The sequence below is a fragment of the Rhinolophus sinicus genome, chromosome 2 (genome assembly GCF_057876585.1).
Source record: "Rhinolophus sinicus isolate RSI-liver-muscle chromosome 2, RSI-T2T, whole genome shotgun sequence".
Classification (NCBI taxonomy): Eukaryota; Metazoa; Chordata; class Mammalia; order Chiroptera; family Rhinolophidae; genus Rhinolophus; species Rhinolophus sinicus.
In genome coordinates, this window is record NC_142502.1 from 160,796,340 (window position 1) to 160,816,932 (window position 20,593).

Sequence of the window (20,593 nt, forward strand, 5' to 3'; positions counted from 1 at the left end):
TCTTTCTTATTTTGACCTGGGCTCTACCAATTCCTTGTCTTGACTCTAAGGGAGCAAAGAATACATTTAACCCCTTTTCCATGGAACAGTCCTTCAAATAGTTAAAGAGCATTGTCACATTCTAGATGATAGAATATAATTTTGTACTGCTTCTCATAGATCATAATTTTAAGTCCTTTACCATCCTTGTGACTCTCCACTGAATCTGCTCCTACTTATCAATGTTTTTCTATTTTTGTTTTTATTAATTTTATTAGATTGCTCATACTGTGGAATCAGTATTCTTGTCTTAATTATAAAGGATCAACTATAGTGTAGAAAAGAACTGCTGAGTATCACTGAATCTTGTAAAGCAGATTGTCTCCCTTGAATGGGGCACAGGGTAAGAGTGGCAGTGAAACTGAAAGATGGGGCATTGGCTTGGGAAGCTAGGAAAGTTTTATGGTTCCTTTGGTGGTTCAGAAATGCTCCTCTAACCCCAACCTCTGATCCCTCGGGCTTCTTGAAAGCTGAGATGAAGCCCTTCTCAAATCCTTTCCTTTGTCCCTGATCTCCTAGGGTTTTCTGGGGCCTGCTGTGGCCTGAGTGGACTGACTTCATCTAAATCTGTTCCCATAAGACCAGCCTAGGCCCTGAGTAATCGTTAAATATGATCTGTTCCGAAAGAATGACAGGGATTTCCCTTAGCTAACTAACCAGGACTAAATGTGAGCCCTTGTCTAGTGGCAAAAGTAAGAAATGACAAGATCCAGGGCCTTTGCTTCTAGGTGACTCATTCACTTTAAATTCTCTGTATCTTTACAAAACAGTAAAAGAGAATATTTCCTAAGCACTCTGTCAACCTAACATGTAAGCAAATATAGTACAAACATAAAAAGTGATGATTTTAAAGAAAAGATGTAATGAAAAGTATAAAAATTTTAAATATAGGTTGTATTTGTCACTGTCATGCATAATATACTAGCTATGAAGGCCGGGGGTTAGGCCATGTTATCTCCATCCTCTGACCACTTTGTTTCAGGGGAAAGAGGCCTTTCAAATGGGAAAATAAGAATTTTTTTAAATAAAAAATGTTTTTATATTTTATTACATTAAATGGTATCCAGCAAAATGAGGTCCTGCTGTGGAAAATAATAACAGTAATTATAATAACCAACCTTTATTGAGCAACACTTTGTTCCAGGCCCTGCGCTAAGCATTTCACGTGACTCCCTCTTTTAATCCCCACAACAACCCTACGAAGAAAGTACTATTTTTGTTCATTTTACTCTGGAGGGCACTGAGGCTTCAGGGAAATTAAGTGATTTGTCCAAGAGCACATATCTAGTAACTGGTTGCCCTGAGATTTGAACTCACACAGCATGAGCTCCAAGTTCACGTTTTTTAATAGGTGCAACAGATAGCATTTTTCTAAGTTTAAAAACGAACACACTGTTAAAGGCTCAACCCCCCTTTTCGTTTAAGAGAATACAGATTCCAACTCTTAAGGAGAATCTAAAAATGAATAAATAAATAACCAATTTATCTCTTTAAGATTGATTGGGGTTTATCGCAATTTAGAACTTAAGCACCAAAGAAACAGCAGGCCATCTAGAAGTGTGTTGTATAGATATGTTATCAAATACTCTGTAACACGAGGGTTAGGGGCCAATGGGAAAGGAAAAGAGGGGATGATGTGCATTAGTAAAAGCATTAGTATCTGCAACTGTGCATCAAGTTGCTAATCTTTCCAAATTTGGCACTGTCCACTCAAGCCCAAAGACAGGAAAGGTACAAACCATTAACGAGGCTCCGTAATAATGTGCAACAAATCGAAGTGTCTTGCATATTACCTTTCTCTTCTCAGAGTCGAAATCCTAAAGAAATAGGTTATGAAGATGGAAAAACAAGTTGAGATAACTTTAATATCTGTAGCATGAAGATGCAAATTATGAAATAGAGAGAAAATTTCTTAGTTTTTTTTTTTTTTGGAACACACCTTCAGGAGTAGGATTCCATTACCTTGATATTTGTTTCCATAGAGAGCTGAACAATAGCTGCAGCCTTCCAGAACTACAGCTATCAGATCTTTCCTTGTTTAAACACTTAGCTCAGTAGAATTTAGATATCAGCACACGTTTTACAGTGTGGAATACCCTAAGGATTCTCTGACAAGCAAAGATAAGTAGAAACCAATTTTCTGCTTTCTTCAATTTAAAAGTTGGGAAGTGAGTCCTATCCCTTGGTGACTGGGTTAAAGAAACAGTTTCTAAATCTTCTACCTTATCCCTACGCTGCAGCCTTATCCTCATTCCACTGTATTTATTGTCCTTCACCCATTTTCTCTTTCCCAATTATAATCCTCTTTTCAACATCTTTAAGATGTGTGACTCCTTGACCTCTCCCTCAGAGAGAGACTTTTCTTATTTCATTATTACTTTGGTTCCTCTCCCATAAAGCACAGACATGCACGTACAACAAACTCAACTAGAAGTGGAAGAGCATACCTGAAAAATATCATATTTACTTCCAATTATGACCAGAGGTATTGGAAATGGGTCAATTAATTCACGATCCTGTTAACAAACACATTTCATTGATTTATTATAATTAATTGTGTATTACTATATATTCAAAAATATACCATTTGAAGTCTCTTTGTAGAGATGGACTTTGTTTACTTAACATAGAAGTTGTTCCAACAATTTCACTTATTAAACTGTATTTCTCAAGAATGAAACTAGAAATGGCAAGTCCCTAAATTACTGTGGCATTTATTTTTTTGTATTCTGCCTTTTTATTTTCCCATATAACATGTTGTTGTTTTTTTCGTTTGTTTGCTTGCTTTTTACTATTTTGTATTAACTGTTGCAATAGCACTTACATTGCATACATGGGAACTTTAAACTATCAGTTTTATTCTGATACTACCTATGTAAAACACATTCATATTAACTCTGGGCGATATAAAATACTGATCTTAGCTTTCTAGAAGATGATATGTGTGATTGTATTTAAAGAACTATAATTAGTTGTCAGATGATAAAAGGTATTGAATATGTGACACTAAATGAATGTAAAATACAGAGTGACACTGAAGGCTGTTTAAACTCCTTGCTCACATTGGTAGCTTCATCTAGTTTTTGCCAGGTGACTTTTGTACAGTCTGGTTTTTTAATCTTCATTTTATAAAATCAATAGCAAACTGCTACTTTAAAACTATTTCCTTTGATTGGTGTAATATGCCATAACAGTCACAGCAGATGTCTAACAAGAAGACGTAAGAAATCTTTTTCCTTGTTTTGCTCTTACTGAGGTTTTATCAAATTGCTATAATTTGCCAGTGAGCAGGTTCATCTACATCAGATGAATCTCAAGTCATGCATAAAATCTAGAAAAGTTGTTTGTGATGTTATCTGCAAGTGTATGGGTCTAGGGATTCCAGGAATTCTTCAACAGCAACTCACCGGATGGTCCTTCTGCATATTACTCCACATCTTCTGTCTCATTTCAGAAACTGCTTTAGAATTTATCTTTCCCAGTTTCATTATCAGTTTATCTACATGGCTTTTTGTGGCTTGCAACAGATTTTCCATGGTGGGCCAAAGGTCATTAGGTTTTGAAAGATCCAAGACAAGAACAACAGAAAATGTCCTAAAGAAATAAAAAACATCATTAAAAAAAAGACTCAAAATAATTATCATTTTGAAAGCCTATTATCCTGAAAGTTATTATCTAAGAATAACACTATAGCTTAAGAAAAAAGAAAAAAAAAACCACGGCAATTTTCTAAGACCAAAAAAAGAAAAGAAAATGAACTCCAAAGTAATAGTAATAGCCTTATTTATTCAAGTGCTTTTCTCTAGTGATATTTGTGTTACAACCAATAGTGGCACTGAAGTTTTGTGTGAACTAATAATAATTCAGCTCAAATAATCTGCAAGCAATTGAGTCCAATGATGCCATGTTTAGATCCAGTTTTACTATGTGTTCCCAAGAAGAGAAGCGAAAATAACAATAACAGCAGCACAATCAGGAAAGGGGAAGAAAACAGATTTACTGATGGCCCTTGCTAGAGGACTACCTAGTTTATTTAATCTCCACAACAACCCCTCCTAGGAGATGTTTCGATGTCCATTTTATGGGTTATAAATCGGAAGTAAAGATTTATAGAACTAGTACATTGTAGAACTGGTTTTTAGATCCAAAGCCCCAGGTCTCTGCTATCTGCTATCCCATGCTGCTCACACCTGACCACCACACACCACCACCATCATCACATACATATGTGCTCATGTTCATGTACATCAAACATAAATCTGAGCTCGGCAACAACAAAACAAACAGCCCAATTTTAAAATGGGCAAAGGACTCAAATTGACATTTCTCCAAAGAAGATCTACAGATAGCCAATAAGCATATGAAAATATGCCTAACATCATTAATCATTAGGGAAACGCAAATCAAAACCACAATGAGATACTCTTTCACATCCATTATGATAGTTATCATTAAAACACAAAACAAAACACCAGAAAATAACAAGTGTTGGTAAGAATATAGAGAAATTGGAACACTTGTACATCACTGGTGGGAATGTAAAATGGTATAGCATATAGCAGCCACTGTGGAAAACAGTATGGTGGTTCCTCAAAAAGTTAAACAGAATTACCATACGATCCAGCAATTTCACTTCTGGGTGTATTTAAATCAGGGATGCAAACAGATATTTACACACCAATGCTCAAAGCACTATTCATTATACCCCAAAGGTAGAAACAACCCAATGCCCATCAATGGATGAATGGATAAACACACTGTGATACAGACATTCAGTGGAATTACTCAGTTTTCTATAGGAAAGAAATTTTGACATACTACAACATGGATGAATCTTGAAGACATTATGCTAAGGGAAATAAGCCAGACTCAAAAGGAGTATTTGATTTTATGATTTCATTTATACTGGATACCGAAAGTAGTCAAGCTCATAGATACAGAAAGCAGAATGGTGGTTGTTAGTGTTTGAGGAAAGGAGAAATAGGGAGTTATCGTTTAATGGGTACAGGGTTTTAGTTTGGGAAGTTAAAAAAGTTCTGGAGATGGATGGTATGATGGTTGCACAACAGTGTGAATATGCTTAATGCTACTAAACTGTACACTTGAAACTGGCTGAAATGGCAAGTTTTATGTTATATTGTACCACGATAAAAAAACAAACAAACATAAATCTAGGAGTATTTCGGAAAATAGTCACAATAAGTATGTAGGGTCATAATCAGGGGCCAGTACTTGTATATCCTTGATCAACAGGGCAAACATTCTGTTAGTAGATACAGCAAGGAATTCTGTTACTTACTTTATAGTAGAGTCAGTTATTTTGCTTAATTTGAGCAAACAAGCTGTTTTGTGTAATTCGAGCAAAACAGTAACTCAATTCTATACTTATACTACAGGTCTAAATTCAGAAAGTAGTCTTTTAGACGTTAATTATCAAGATCGCCTATAAAATTATTGTGCCACAAATTGTCCAGCTAATAATATCTATGTCATTTTCATAAGCTCATAAGCAGTTTTCCTTAGCTGCAACAACAATATAACATACTATTAAACTCATTTTATTTTCAGGGATTTCGTATGGTTAATGTTTTAAAAAAGGTAACTAGGGTTTAACTTTTTTTCTTGTGGTGAAATATATGTAACGTAAAGTTTATTGTTTTTTTTCTAAATGAAAAATAACTTTGTTTTAAGCAAAAGAGAAATGGGTTATTAAACTTCGTCCAAGATTAAAATTTTTTTTTCATTGCACTGGCAATACTTGTGTCACTTTTACCCTCACAGCAAATAACAGCTAAAAAAAAGCTCAAAACAAAACAACCCAACTTCTTTAAACAGGGAATCAGACCAAAGGAGATGCTCTATTATAATTCATATAAAGTCTGTGGAAATGTTCAATGCATCTATAATTATTCTATGAACAGTCACTTTAAAGATAAACAGTACCTAACAGCATTTGGAAATATTATTTTCCCAAGTTGCTGGACTTTGTCCAACACGAGGAAATTATGTGTCAAATTAATTCCAGTCACAAAACACTCTGAGATTTGCAAGTACATTAGGAGTGAAATGTTTTCCATGAATTCTTTAACAACTCAGCAACCTACTTTGGACCCAAGCCTATGGCTCCCCTTCTCTCTGTTCATAACCTTGACCTCTCCTCTCTCCTAAAGCAGGCTCCAGCTGCCCTGGGGTTCCAGGGAAAGGAAGAGCAAGAACTCACAAAGTCAAGTATTTAAAAAGTTGTGGAAAGATTTGGTTGCCTATAGAAATCAGAATTTCCATAAGCCCATCAGGCCCAAATCCTGCTGGGCCTAAAAGAGGGGAGAGAGGTAATGTCACATTATGACAAGGTGATGTGACAAGTCAGGGCCTGAATTGGAGCCAGTTCACAATCCAGGTTAAAAAAAGCCCAACTCCTTTCAGCCTCAGGCCACACTAAATGGCAGCTAGGGTTCCTTCAGCTCCTCCCCCTGCCCATCTCTTCTCAACCACACCACCATGAGGCACCCAAATTCCCAGGCAGCTTTGATTTTTCGTCTCTGTTAAAGGAGGACAAATGAAAAAAACTAAATAGCAGTAAAATTCCATAGTTCTGAAAAATAACGTCAGGGTTTATAAGTGACATGGTTTATAAGTGAAAAACCAAAATCTAAATGTATATATAAAACATCCTAAATCTCTATAAAGTATATTTACAAACACTGAAAACAGTGAAAGAAATACCTTGACATGTTAACAGCAGTTATTTTTTATGTGATTATGAGTGCTTTTTCTTTGTACCTTTCAGTATTTTTCCAAGTTTTCTATATGAGCATACATTACTTTTGTAACAAGTAAAAGACAGCAAATTATATTTCTTTAAAAGAAAAAAAAGTCACTGGAAAAAGAAAGCCAACATTACCTGTAACCAGCCAGTTATGGAAAAAAACAGTTCTCCTGTTAACAAGAAATAATTGCATACTCTAAAGATCTTAATGGCTGGAATACAACAAATAATTGTCAGGCCCTTTGTATTTGGTCCAAGCAACAGCGATGGTTTGTGTTAAACTCTGACAAGAGTAAGATATTTCAGATTTAAAAATTGCTATTTTCCTTGGCCAAGATGGGTTCCCAGGAACACTGAGAAATGTCACAATTTTCCACATCTGACTTGGCCCACATGTGGGAGGCATTGTCAGAAAAACATCACCAAAGAGTTTGAGGTTTTCCCCAAAGTTCTATTTCTTTTTTCTTTTTTTCAAAATTCTATTCCTTAAGGTCAGCAAATAGAGAGACTTTCTCCCTCCTCTAACTCATAGTCTTCCCTTGGATGAAGCTTCAATTATTAATGAGCATTAAACTCCAAGGTAGACTTATAATATCCAGCTAAAGAAAAAGTCAGGGCTGAATTAGCTCCTACTTAGATGGGTATTGGAAAGAATTAAGCTTTTCAAATTTATTTTTGCCAATTGTATTCATTGCCCAAGTGTTAATTGACATAGTTTTTGTTTGTTTGCAGGCTTGCAAAATGTTACTAGTTTGGAATGCCAGCTATCTCACTTCAGCCCAGGCCAGAACCTTAGTTCTTTTTAAACCTCTTTGAAAGCATTACAGTTTAAGCACATAGGAAGTAAGCACAAGCCTTAAGCAACATAAAACGGCCCCCCAAATTCTGATTCACAGAAGCCCACTCATATTCATCCTGTGGACCCTACTGGGCACTTACTAAAAATTGTTCCTGGAGCTGGCTCACTTACCTTAAGGTGTCACTTGTGATTGGTATGCTGATTAAGTCCAATAAGGAGGTTCCTCCACCTAGTTCCCATAAGTGAGCAATATCTTTTGGCTGGAAAAAAACAGGATTTTTTCCATATTAAAATTGTATTTATTTATGTTTTTGAATTTTCAACACTTCTTATACTTCATTAGCACCAGCCAGTAATAATTATGAATACAAAATACTGTAGTCCTCCATCACCCTTTTCTTGGCAGTCAAAACTTTCCTCTTTCTCTATCCCATCCCTCAAAATGCACCAAAACAGATATTCCCAAGAAAGAGGTGAAACATTAAGAATAATATATGTATACATAAATGCCCTGATTCTACTAATACCTTAATAAAAGACATAAACAGTGCCCAATTCTATAAATACTATATGTAGTAGACATTCAAATGTGAAAAAAAATAACCAGTTGAAAACATTTGGGGTTATCTTTTTGAAAATAGTTATAATTCTGGATAGAAATAAAACGGTTGACTAGTTGACTAGGAAAATGTCCTAATTTAGGGAGGCAGAAGCTCACAGAATAAATTAGACATACTGGGAAGGCATGAGGAAATGGGACGAAGAGATGGCAGTCCCAGCTGCACGTCAGTATCACCTACGCAACAGTGTAAGGAGACAATTTGTGCCTGATGCCCCTGGGGAATCTGACAGGCTACCCTTGGCAAGAGAAGTGGTGGGTGGGGGGACAAGAAGAGACTAAGTTAACTGCTTCCCATTTTATAGGACGCTTAAACATTAGGGGATTGAAAGGGCCAGGCAGCAAAGCAGCTTGGAAATAAGACTGTAACAGTTAATGGCATCTCTGCTTCCACTGTGATGCCAAGGAGCCTTCAGGACTCCAAGATTGTGCTTCCATTAAAACTCTTAGGAAAAAAAACACAAAAAAAACAAACAAAAAAAAACTCTTAGGGAATGTTAAATTTGAGAAAGACAAGAATCTTCTAGAATGAATATGGACAAGCCCAACCTGATAGCCCAAAGTTTAATGAAAAAAATAGGTGAAAAAGAATCACATGGGTTTTATGTATCTGTTACTGTGTACTTGGAAGAGAGAGATGGTCATTAAAGGCAAGTTTTAGATGAATATATATATATATATATATATATATATATATATATATATATATATATAGTTGCATTTTTTACAACAAATTATCATCTTATAATAACGAAAATTGTTTTATCATTGATATTTGAATCACTTGTTTGAGGGTGAAATAATATTTCATTGGAAAATCTCCCTTGATTTATAATTTGAGGGAGGAAAGTTTTTTGAGTTCTTCTCAAAAGTTAAGCTTATAAAAGTTGTCTCAAAGTTTCCAACAAAGAGGAAAATTCCATTTCTAGGCTTATCATGTCAAAATTCATGTGAGTCACAAAAGTAAATTCCTCCTCCATCTCAATGTATTATACTTTTTCTTTTCTTTTCAGTTTCATCTTTTTAGTAACTAATTTTCACTGGTGAAACCAGGAGACAATAGGCAGTTTTAACTCTTTATACATTGTCTAATAATCAAATATTTGTACCAGATCAATCTGTAAAAATTTGTTTATGTATTAGAAGTGGGACCTTTTATACTAGATTGTTCTTCCATAGAGCTAACTTTATTTAAGAAATGACCTCTTTTCATGTGAGAACTCCAAAAGAAAATTCTATTTAGGATTTTTTTATCCCCCTAACATACACTGTAAATTCTCCTTTGATCCTGAATAATTTCTAACTTTCCTCTGAAAGACACTAAAACAAGTGAAGATAGGATTATAACCAATTAGGGCCTGTAGTCTCAAATAGTATTATCAACTTCAAGATGTATTTGCACCAGAAACTAATATAAAATAATATTGAATGTTAACTATAATTTATATATATATATATATATATAGTCATGGGATGTACAGTACAGCATAGGGAATACAGTAAATGGTACTGTAATAGCTACTTATGGTGTCAGAGGGGCAGTAGACTTGTTGAGGTCATCACTTTGTGATGTGTGTAAATGTCTGATCATTATATTGTTTGTACACCTGAAACTAATAAAAAAAAAAAAGATGTATTTGTCCAGATGCTAATAATTTAGATTTTGATAAGTATATTTTCATAAATATTCTACACGTTTAAGCTCGTATTTTTGGCAGATATTTTGGGAGACAGAAGGTAACTCACAATATTATTCTCATTTGAAAGAAGAAAAAATCACATTAATACAATTAATAAAAATATGCAAAAAAAAGTACAATGAAGTTACAAAGGAATCTAATTCTAGCATTTTAAGACATAACAAATGAGAAGGCTAAAATAACCTTCTAAAATAGCCAAACTAAAATAGTTTGGGTTGGCTTCATATCTGCTGAATTGCATTTGAAATTTAAAACTACATAGCTATGAAGTGTACAGCTGGATATGTTTACTGATTGTAGATAAGATAGAAAATGTAAAACATAGTCAGCGTTATCACTTCTCCATCTATGGGCATAGCAATATCACTTAAAAAGACACTCACTCTGTTATGCCCTTTTGCTCTTCTTCCGTACGTATATTCCAAAGCTAAGGTCGGTTTTGGTGGCTCATCCCTGTACAATAAACACAGACAGTATTATCATCATGGGTGGCAGTATTTTCTTACGTTATCCTCTTACCTGATTCATGTTTGCTTCCTCTTAAAATTTTGTTAGTACAGAAGTTATCTTGTATAATAGCTTTGAGGTATTAATAAAAATGATTAAAAATTTATATAAAAAACCAATAAGCCTTTGTAAAACTATCTTAATAGATTTTAGTGGCAGCTGCAGAGGTGAGATGGCACCTAGAGGCAGTGCTGGGGCAAGTGGAAAAGGCAGTGAGGCTGGCAGTGGTGATGACTGTGCTAGGTAGAGCACAGGCCATTGGGAAGCAATGATGTCAGGCTTATGCTCAACCTTGATACTGTATTTCGCCGAAAATGAGACCGGGTCTTATGTTAATTTTTGCTCCAAAAGACACATTAGGGCTTATTTTAAGGGGATGTCTTGTTTTTTCATGTACAACAATCTACATTTATTCATTTATTCATGTACAAAAATCGACATTTACTCAAATACAGCCATGTCATCTTCTTCTGGAACATCGTCATAACTCTTCAAACCCCGAATTCCGGCTTGAACGTCTTGCGACTCCATTTCCTGTAGAACCATTGGCCCCAGTCTCTCATGTCCAGCAATAGAGCTCTCCTTAAATGAGCACTTCTTGTCCATGTAGCCTGCTCGTAGTGCATTGGCAACACAGCTGTCAGTGATTTTATCCCATGAATTCTTCACCCAAGTCACGACCTCTTGCAGGCTAGGCTTCACAAGTTTCCACGCTGATTTCTCTCCATTCTATTTTCAATGCAGTCATTGATTTCCATGCACAAATGGTCCTTGAATGGCTTGTTTATTGCAATATCAAGAGTCTGGAGATAGGCAGTCATTCCTGTGGAATCATTATTTGATCTAGTCTTCTCTCTGCAAGGAAGTTCTTCATGTCTTTAGTGCGGTGAGTGCTGGCTGAATCCCAGACTAGCAGACTTCTTTGGCCACCTCGCAAAACAAGTGGCAGCAGTAAATCAACCCATTTCCTTATAACTGCTTGTGTGCACCAGGCTTTTTCGGTTTCAAGAACATAAATGTCTGAAACATGTTCAACTTTATCTTTCTTGCCCTTAGTGATGATTAGAGGTGGGGCTTTCTTTCCATCCAAATGAATTGCCAAAATACAGGTAATACATGCACTTTCGTAACCAGTGGAGGGAATGTAGATTGATGAGGCATCACTCTGATCAATTGTCATTTGAGATCCTTGGCGCATAAACACTGCAGTTTCATCCAATCATGTTGGAGAGGTGATATTTAGAAAAGTCGGTGCCATAAGCAAAGGACTTTAATGCAAGTGCACGTTTAATAACTTCAGTATCTTCCCGCTTGAGCAGTGTTGTCAATCTTACAGACAGTTCATATCGCTGAAGGAAGCCATCCAGCCAGTGTTGTGAGGCTTTGAATTCTTCTGGGGATATTTCTAACTGTGGTGCTATTGCAAGGGCAAATGCTTGAATATCAGCACAGCATACAACCAAAGCCTTTGCTCTCCTGTCAGCAATCCATTCACAGATGATGTCTTCCAGCTCAGGAAATAATGGTTGCCGACCTGATCCACATTTGTGCTTCTTAGCATTTCCCTCCTCCACCTGTTGACTGAGGTTATCGTACTCTGCTCGCCATTTTCGGACCATTCAGAGATCCAACTTCTTCTCTTTGCAGAAAGCCGTATCTTGCCCTGGGAGTCCTCCACCATGCCTTTGTTGTAATCATCGGAATAGCTCTTTCTCTTTGCACTCATCTTGTCTGGGGGTCAAAATATTATTCCCTTTAAATCTACCATTAAACCAAGTGTTAATTGAAGACTTCCGAGACAGGAGTGGCAACAAAAATGATGACAGTTAAGAATGATGGTCCACACAAAAGCGAGGAAAAATTGCAGGCACCAAAATTCAGAAAAGGTTTCTTTATTTCACACAAGTGCATTAAGTATGTCTGTTACAACACACGATGCATTGAATTATGAAGATTCATGTTAGACACAACCACGTCCGTTCGTTATCAAGTGCACACATTATTCATCCTTTGTGTCTGTACTCTGATTGGTCATTCAGCAATAAGGCTCAAGTTCATCTGTTTACATCTCGTCCAAGTGGGCACCTTTGGACGTTTACCTCTCGTCCAAAGGTGCCCACTTGGGTATTTACAAATACTTAATTATAATTTATATTACCATTTATTTTAAGTATTAATGTCAATAATGTTATTTATTTATATTTAATTATATATTAATATTATTATTTTATAATTCAATACGTCCATCGTGTGTTGCAATGGAGTACTAAATGCGTCCGTCTGGCTGATGATCTTAACTGGGGCTTATTCTGAGGGTACAGCTTATGATATGAGCATCCTGAAAAATCATGCTAGGGCTTATTTTCTGGTTAGGTCTTATTTTCAGGGAAATACGGCATGGGGAGCTGGGAACCTAATAACTATCAATTTAATGAAGACATCAGTGGAAGACTGTAACATAGTTCTCTATCTTAGATCACGGCTCAAATGTGGGCATCCTTTATTTAGTGAGAGCTGCAAACAAATTATATTATTAGTAAGTCCTAAAAGTTGACAAATGATTTGAAAAACATTAAAATGATTTGATGAACTATTTACCCTATAGCTTATGTTGCGTGGTAAGCAGTTTTATGTTATATAGCTAATTATTTAATTTTTTATTGTAGTAGAAACACATAACATAAATTTATGATCTTAACCATGTTTAAATGTACAGTTTAGTAGTGTTAAATGTATTCACACTGTTGTACAACCAAATTTCTGAACTTTCTCATTTTAGAAAACCGAAACTCTAAACCCATTAAACAATTCCCCATTTTCTCCTCCCTCCAGCACCTGGCAAACACCATTCTACTTTGCTTCTATGAACCTGTCTACTCTAGATACTTCATATGAGTAAAATCATACAGTATTTGTTGTTTTGTAACTAGCATATTCATTTAGCATATGTCGTCATGGTTCATCCATGGTTCATGGTTCATGGTTCATGGTTCATGGTTCATGGTTCATGGTTCATTCTTCCTTTTAAAGGCTGAATAATATTAGTATACATTTATTTTTAATTTGGAGAACAAAAAGAAATAATTTTTATTTGTGATTTATATATTTATGTTTGTTGAATATTTTGTATATCATCCCTGCAGGTATCTTTTTTCATACATATATAGAGTACTATTTGATTGTATTTCCTGAAAGATAAAAATTTCCTTTTATGAAACAAAATGCTGCTTTTAAGACAATTTTTATAAACTCTGATATTTAACCTACAATTTGAAGAATTGTTCTCTTCTAAGTAGACTTTCAGAGAACTGAAATTCACAACTTTCGGTTCAGTTTTGTTATTTCATACCATATTTCCCCGAAAATAAGACCTAGCCGGACCATCAGCTCTAATGCGTCTTTTGGAGCAAAAATTAATATAAGACCCGGTCTTATTTTAATATAATATAAGACTGGGTCCTATATAATATAATATAATACCGGGTCTTATATTAATTTTTGCTCCAAAAGACGCATTAGAGCTGATGGTCCGGCTAGGTCTTATTTTCGGAGAAACATGGTAGTATTTTATCCTAAGCTGATGTTGTGTTGGATGACTTATTTGTAATGAGCACACAAGTGGTCTAAAGAGAGCCATGACTCCTGGGGATGAAAAATGATGTACGTATCACTAAGATTGGTTCTTCTAAGAAACAATTTTGCTTATAAAAGGAATTACACAAAGCCAAGATTCTATTATTTATATTCTTTCATAATATTTTTGAAATGAATGATTTCTTTAATGTGACCTTAAGACCAAATTCCATCTCTTTTGATGTTTTTGGAGGAGGTATTAGAAAGAGGCATTGGAATGAAGGGAGAGAGAAATATCTTCCAAAATTGGTTGGAACCTTTCCTTATCAACTTCCTGCAACATTTAACATTATAATACTAAATTTTGATCTGATGGAATATTTCTACAGTACAGAAGGTTAGGAAGTATATATAACAATGGGAAAATGCACAGTTTGAGAACCAACACTGTGCTTCAAAATTGTATCCCTGAGTAATTTAAAGATTACAACTAACATTCAAATAATCACGGACGAGGTAGAATAAAAAGAATTTAAATCTCACAGTAGCATAGGCAAAAAGAAAGTAAGTAGGCCATGTAGTTATGTTCATTTCTCCCCCAATAGGGAAATCCAGTATTAATCCTGTATAATTTTGGGGGGCTGTTGTTGGCTTTATCTTTAAAGAAGATCTTAAATGCCATACCAAGGATTCACTAAGAATTAAATTATTTTGTTTGCGCCTCAAAATTGTTCTCCTTCCATATGTCTTTTAGAATCTAACTTGCCTTATGCAACTAGAATAAGCAAAAAAATGTAGTCTAAAGGTTAACATAACACTTACCTGTCAAGACACCTTAGAATAATAGTAGTCTTTCCCTGGAAATTAAAAAAAAACCACATTGCGTTAATGTCATCCATATGTAAAATTTTACTATTGTTCATAATTGTGGCCCAAAATAGCTTTTTAATCACTTGAGTGATAAATTACCTGGAAACTAGAAACTTTCAGAATTGTTCCTAAGTTTGATAAGTGAAAAAAGTTAACTGTCAACTTTCCATCACAGTGTAACTACACTGCTATTATTATAATTACAAAGTCCCACACATGACAAATAGTGGCAAATCATACCTCACTTTAGTGGTCAACTTGGCAGCTGTCTTAAATTTTCTCTTTACTCATCAACGCTAATCACTAGTTAAGCTGATGATTAGTGTCTTCTAAAATGTTTGAATTCCAATTGTTGAAGTGGAAATAAAGAAAAAACGATAACATACAAATAAAGAACATGTTCCAAATATGTTCAAAGTAAGCGATCCAGATACTGGGTTAGAGTACTTTTTTTGCTTGTTTTATTTCTACAGGATATACTTACTCTAAGTTTCTTTTTAGGACCACATATATGAGTTATTTTAATAAAGTAAAAATAAAAACACACTGTAACAAAGGGCCCAACCTATTATAAGTAAGGACAAAACAACACCATAAATGAAAAAGACAGATCTCAAGCTCAACTTAGTAAACAGAGTAATGTGATTAATAAATGTTTTCTATACAATAACAAGAACATAGCATCTGGAAATAGAGAGGCTGGCAGAGCTGCTCTTGTCTACTGTAATTAAGCAAAACCTCAAAAATTCTGTTCCATCCTGAGAATTACACGTTCAAATAATTCCAGTGGAGAGTTACTAAGATCATGACAGAGAATCCATGACTGACACAGAGTCTGTGACACAGAAGGAATGGCTGAAAGAAGGGAAGATAAAGCTGAAGCAGAAAGACTCACGGAGAAAAGGTCGAGGCTGTTAATTATTTGAAGGGCCATTAACTCTCTGAAGGGCAGTTTTAAAATATTTGAAAATTTAACAAGTAGAAGAGGAATTAGATTTATTCCCATACTTTTACAGGTCAGAATTAGGACCAAGTGGTGGAAGTTACAATGAAACAGGCTTAGGCTTTCTAGTAACTAGGAATGAACAAAAATTGAAACAGGCTGCCTTGTGGAAGAGAACTCCCCCATTGCTGGAGGCAGCCAAACCTAAACTCTACAATCACTTTTTGCAGTGGCTCTTAACTTTTTTGGGGGAGGTGCTGGAATTCTGGGAAAATCTAATTTCCCAGAGAAATGCAGTGATGCACAATCACACACAATTCTGCCTACATGTCTAGGGAGTTCACTGACCCCAAGAAATACCTCATGGTCCCCAGGGAAGAGTCCTTACTGCAGAAGACTAGAGAATCTCCAAGTTTCCTTCCATTTCTGTGACTGTAGTTAAGATAAGTGAAGGTTAAGTGTATCATACCCTATATGGTTCATGTTTTTATTATCTATATGCTTATTTTGGTTGTGACCTGTAAATATGACCATCAGCTTAGCATTTGTGGTGCCTTTGTGCAAACTAGGAAGACAGGACTCCTCTGGGCAGTCTAATTAGAAACAATGCCCCCTTCCTCCAGCTGCTGTGGTGCACTGCTTGACAGGAAGTGTTCAGGTTGGATGTCAAGTACCCACTCACCCAATAGCAGGACGCCCTCAGACACGGCACAACGGGCTCCAAAGGAACCAGCAGGCCAAAGTTGGATCATCTGGTTAAAGCACTGAAGCAGTCACATTTTAATCAAAGTATGTATACATCTTACCACTGGTTGTTAAGTCATCACAATACTTGATGGAAAAAGAAGTAGGAAAAATGCATTACCCCATTTTTACTGCCAATGAAGAAAACAGATTTTTCTCCAATTTCAACTCCATCACCTTCACTTCCATTACGTCCCCGTTTTTCCACTTCAGCTTTTGCAATTTCCCAGAGAGTTTCACTAAATGAGAGGCAGAAAAACAAAATTCAGGGAAACAAAAAGAATCCTTTCCAATTTTTACGTCAAACTCAGAGAAATTATATGTCAGTCAAATTTACAAAACAAATCATTTTCTGGAGGACAATAAGCTGGTAAAATTTCTGAGGATTAGTCATTTTTTTTGGTACTGGTTCATCAAAGAAACATGAAAATGATAATGCAGAGCCTTTATCACCAGGACTTGAAGGTTTCTTATTCTGGGGCTTCCAGGCAAGGTTGAAAACTGTGTGTGTTAGCTTCTCAGACACACATGAATGTACGACTTTTGGAAACATACAACCTGAACACCAACTACATTTAGGAAAATGAAGTAATCCTTAAAACCAGCGTACTAAATAATTCTTGCACCCTGAAATATTTCTGCTTTTTTTCAAATTATACTTTTGGTTCAAGATTCCCATTTTTAATATATAAAATATAAAGAAGGAAAAAAATCACCCAAAATCACATTCTGAAAATCCTTCATTCATCTCTCTACATGCATATACAATTTTACACAAATAAGAGTATATCATTTTTTAACTTAAAGTCTAAATGAAAAATGGGGTATTGAACTTTAAAAATATGAGCAAGATCTTATGTACTATAAGCCAGAATCTGCTACTTTCTATGTATGCCAGCCTGGGCAAATTACCTAACTTCTCTGTATCCCTCATTCCTTTATTAATTCAACAAATATTTATTGAGTCCCTAATATATGCAAGCTTCTGTGCTAGTCCCCAGGCTTACCTCTGTTTCTTCATCTCTAAAATGCTGATAAAAAAGAATACCAGCCTTATAAGATTGTCATGATTGATTGTTAAAATGTGATCATTCATTTAGTTTAGGGCTTGGCCCATATATAATTACCTAAAATTATTGAGTGCTTATAATAATTATTACCATGTTTCCCTGAAAATAAGACCAAGCTGGACCATTAGCTCTAATGCGCCTTTTGGAGCAAAAATTAATATAAGACCAGGTCTTATTTTACCATACTATAAGACCAGGTCTTATACAAAATAATATAATGTAATATAATAATATATTTTTACTATAAGACTGGGTATAATATAATATAATACCAGGTCTTATATTAATTTTTGCTCCAAAAGACACATTAGAGCTGATGGTCCAGCTAGGTCTTATTTTCCGGGAAACATGGTATTCAAGAACCAAGGATGAAGAAAGGGACTATAGAAGACCAAAAATAGATGTCCCTAAAGGTTTGCACTAAAATTCATACATTTATGTCCCAGGTGAGCCCCAGGGACTCAGTCCAGGCCTGTCTGCTCTTTATGCACACACCATTCTTTCAAAACGTGATTATCTGCTTTCTGAGTTCCCAGCAGAGAGGAGAGGAGGTGCTGCAACCAGTCATGCCACCGGTGGAAATTTATAACTATAGCCAGAACTTTATAACTGTAACCAAGTATACAGTGATGGGAAGCTGACAACTTTTCATACTAAGGTTCATAAGCTCAATAGAGACCACACGGCCGATCCACACGATGAGAAAAACCGATTTATCCTGCTCTGTGATGGACTCTAGGATCCCTGTCTCCCTGATATCCTTATAAGTTGTTCAGAGAAGGTTTAGGTATGATCTTGAGAATAGGTAATTAAAATTCGCATCATAGAACTGAAGAGCTAACATATACTTTACAGGTCATCAGAAGCCTCTCCTTCAGCCCCCTTCCCCCCCCACACACACCCCCTTTTAATCGTGACCTTACACTTTCACAATGCTTTCAAGTTTCCCCTCGTTTATTGTTCTGAATTTCTGCATCAGGAGGGGAGTCCCAAAGAAAGTGGCTTATGTGGTCTAGTTCGCCGCCTGACCCCTGCTCTTAGAACACCCCTGGCCCACAAAAAACTTTTATTGAATAAGTAAAAGGTTGGAGTTGAATGATGTTTCAAAATGTCATTACTTTTCTACCTGCTTTTGTCGGAATCCAAAGGCGCAAGAGTAGTTCCTACGGGTCTCTGATCATTCAGATAAAGGTTGCAAGCAGGACAGACCCACAATTATCTTCCACCAATTGGCCCCGCGTGGGCTCCTCTCCCCAAATACACGCCCCCAGCAGCCTCTCCCTCCCTACCGCTTCCAGGCTAGGTTGGAAAAGAGGGGAAGCTATCGAGGGGGGAGCGTAAACCGGGCTCAAGCAGGGTTGCGCGAATACCTGGGCATCGTAGTCCGGCTGCCCAGTGGCGGGGGCTCCGCGTAGGGCCCAGCTTAGAATCAGACCACAAACTCCAAGATGGGCCTGGGAGTGCTGGCTCTTTGGTTGCCATAGGAGCGACGTCTCAGTCTGGTTTACGTACAGAACGGGGTATCATGGGAAATGTAGTTCTCAGTGTGCTTTTTCAAGTCTAATGCTCAGTCAGCCTCATTCGCCTCAGGATGTGAGAGAAAGGTTACATGTGGTAATAAACCTAGGACCTAAAAGCTCTTGGCTGGAAATATTTTTTTATTAAAAAAATATTCTACTGAGCACCAAATCTATGCCAGGGTTCTCTGCTCTCTCTCGTCAGTTATTTTTCTCTCCCCAATAGCAAAGATTTGGAAATGGAGGCTAAAGCAATTTCCTGAGCTATTTTCTAGTAATTTACTAGAGGCAAAGAATATTTATGGTTTTAGTGTTTTCCAACTTTCTGCTTGTTTAGTTGTTTCAGGTTTTATGCAACAGCACATCGTGTATTAATAAGTTAATAAAGGAAATGCATTTTCACAATACTTCATTTACTTTATTTCTAAATCATTAACAAATATTATTACTACTATATACAAGACTGCTACACAGAGTAAGAAATGAAGAGATGAGTAAGACAAGATCTCAACCCTTAAGAAAGACATACGAGGAAGCCAATGACATAGCTTTTGCAGAGAGGTACAAAAAAATTACAGAAGAATAAGTCCTTAATTATGCCTAGTGGGGTTGGGGAAGTAGTCATGGCAGTGACAGTATTTTATTTGTCTTGATCAGGCTTTCTAGCCTAAGATGTCCTGGATATTTGAAGGAGATACTCGCTTTCCTCCCTTCTGCCACTTGGCTTGGTTTCTATGGTGTAATGTTCAGGAACATGGACTTTAGAGTAAGATAGACGTAGATTTAAGTCCTGACTCAGCCACACTGGCTGAGTTGCCCCGTTGCCACAAGGGGTAAATTACTCAATTTCTCTGAGCTTTCGTTTCTGATCCTGTACAGCAGGGTGGAAATTATGACTTTTAAAAGAGATAAATGTATATAAAACACACCTTATGTGTGTCTGACACACTATAAGGACTTAATGCTTGTTATTATCATGTGGTAAGCTGCTGATCAGCAACTTTGAACACAGAAACACAAGGATCACATTCCTTGAAATGAAGCAGATGGTTGGTAGAAGAAAAAAAAAAGATATTCACTTCAGATAAAATCTTTGGAGACAAAATCCTCCCAACACCTAGGTACATTTTGGAGACATAGAAGACTGCAGTTGCGTGTAGGAAGGGATGTACTGGGAGTGGAGTTCCATGGAGAAAGGATGATTGCAAAAGGTTGATATATCTATCATTGGATCAGCGTCCATACCCTGGGACCTATAAGCTCACAAACTGACGTGGGACAGATTGTAATGCATTGCAGTGATTTGAGATCTGGAACTTTGGAATCCCTTTGCATGTTAGTTGGGTAGCCCTGTTGATACGGAAATAATAATGGCAGCTAACTTTTTGCCAAATGATTGCTATGTACAAGGCACAGTAACTGGGATAGGTGGTTGAAGGAGGGAGC

The 20,593-nt window shown here is 36.2% G+C and overlaps 1 protein-coding gene across 1 annotated transcript in view; it reads right to left on the reverse strand.

Moving 5' to 3' along the window:
* DYNC2LI1 (dynein cytoplasmic 2 light intermediate chain 1) overlaps window positions 1-19,133 on the reverse strand; it is a 33,231-nt gene extending 14,098 nt beyond the window's left edge. Inside the window, exons 1-8 of the mRNA XM_019748632.3 lie at window positions 19,001-19,133; window positions 16,682-16,799; window positions 14,826-14,860; window positions 10,307-10,376; window positions 7,776-7,864; window positions 3,447-3,633; window positions 2,487-2,555; window positions 1,779-1,856 (exon numbers count right to left, since the gene is read on the reverse strand). Coding sequence (XP_019604191.3) covers window positions 1,779-1,856; window positions 2,487-2,555; window positions 3,447-3,633; window positions 7,776-7,864; window positions 10,307-10,376; window positions 14,826-14,860; window positions 16,682-16,799; window positions 19,001-19,008 — 654 coding nt within the window. The 5' untranslated portion in view covers window positions 19,009-19,133. The remainder of the gene's footprint in view (window positions 1-1,778; window positions 1,857-2,486; window positions 2,556-3,446; window positions 3,634-7,775; window positions 7,865-10,306; window positions 10,377-14,825; window positions 14,861-16,681; window positions 16,800-19,000) is intronic.
* Window positions 19,134-20,593: the final 1,460 nt, after the last annotated feature.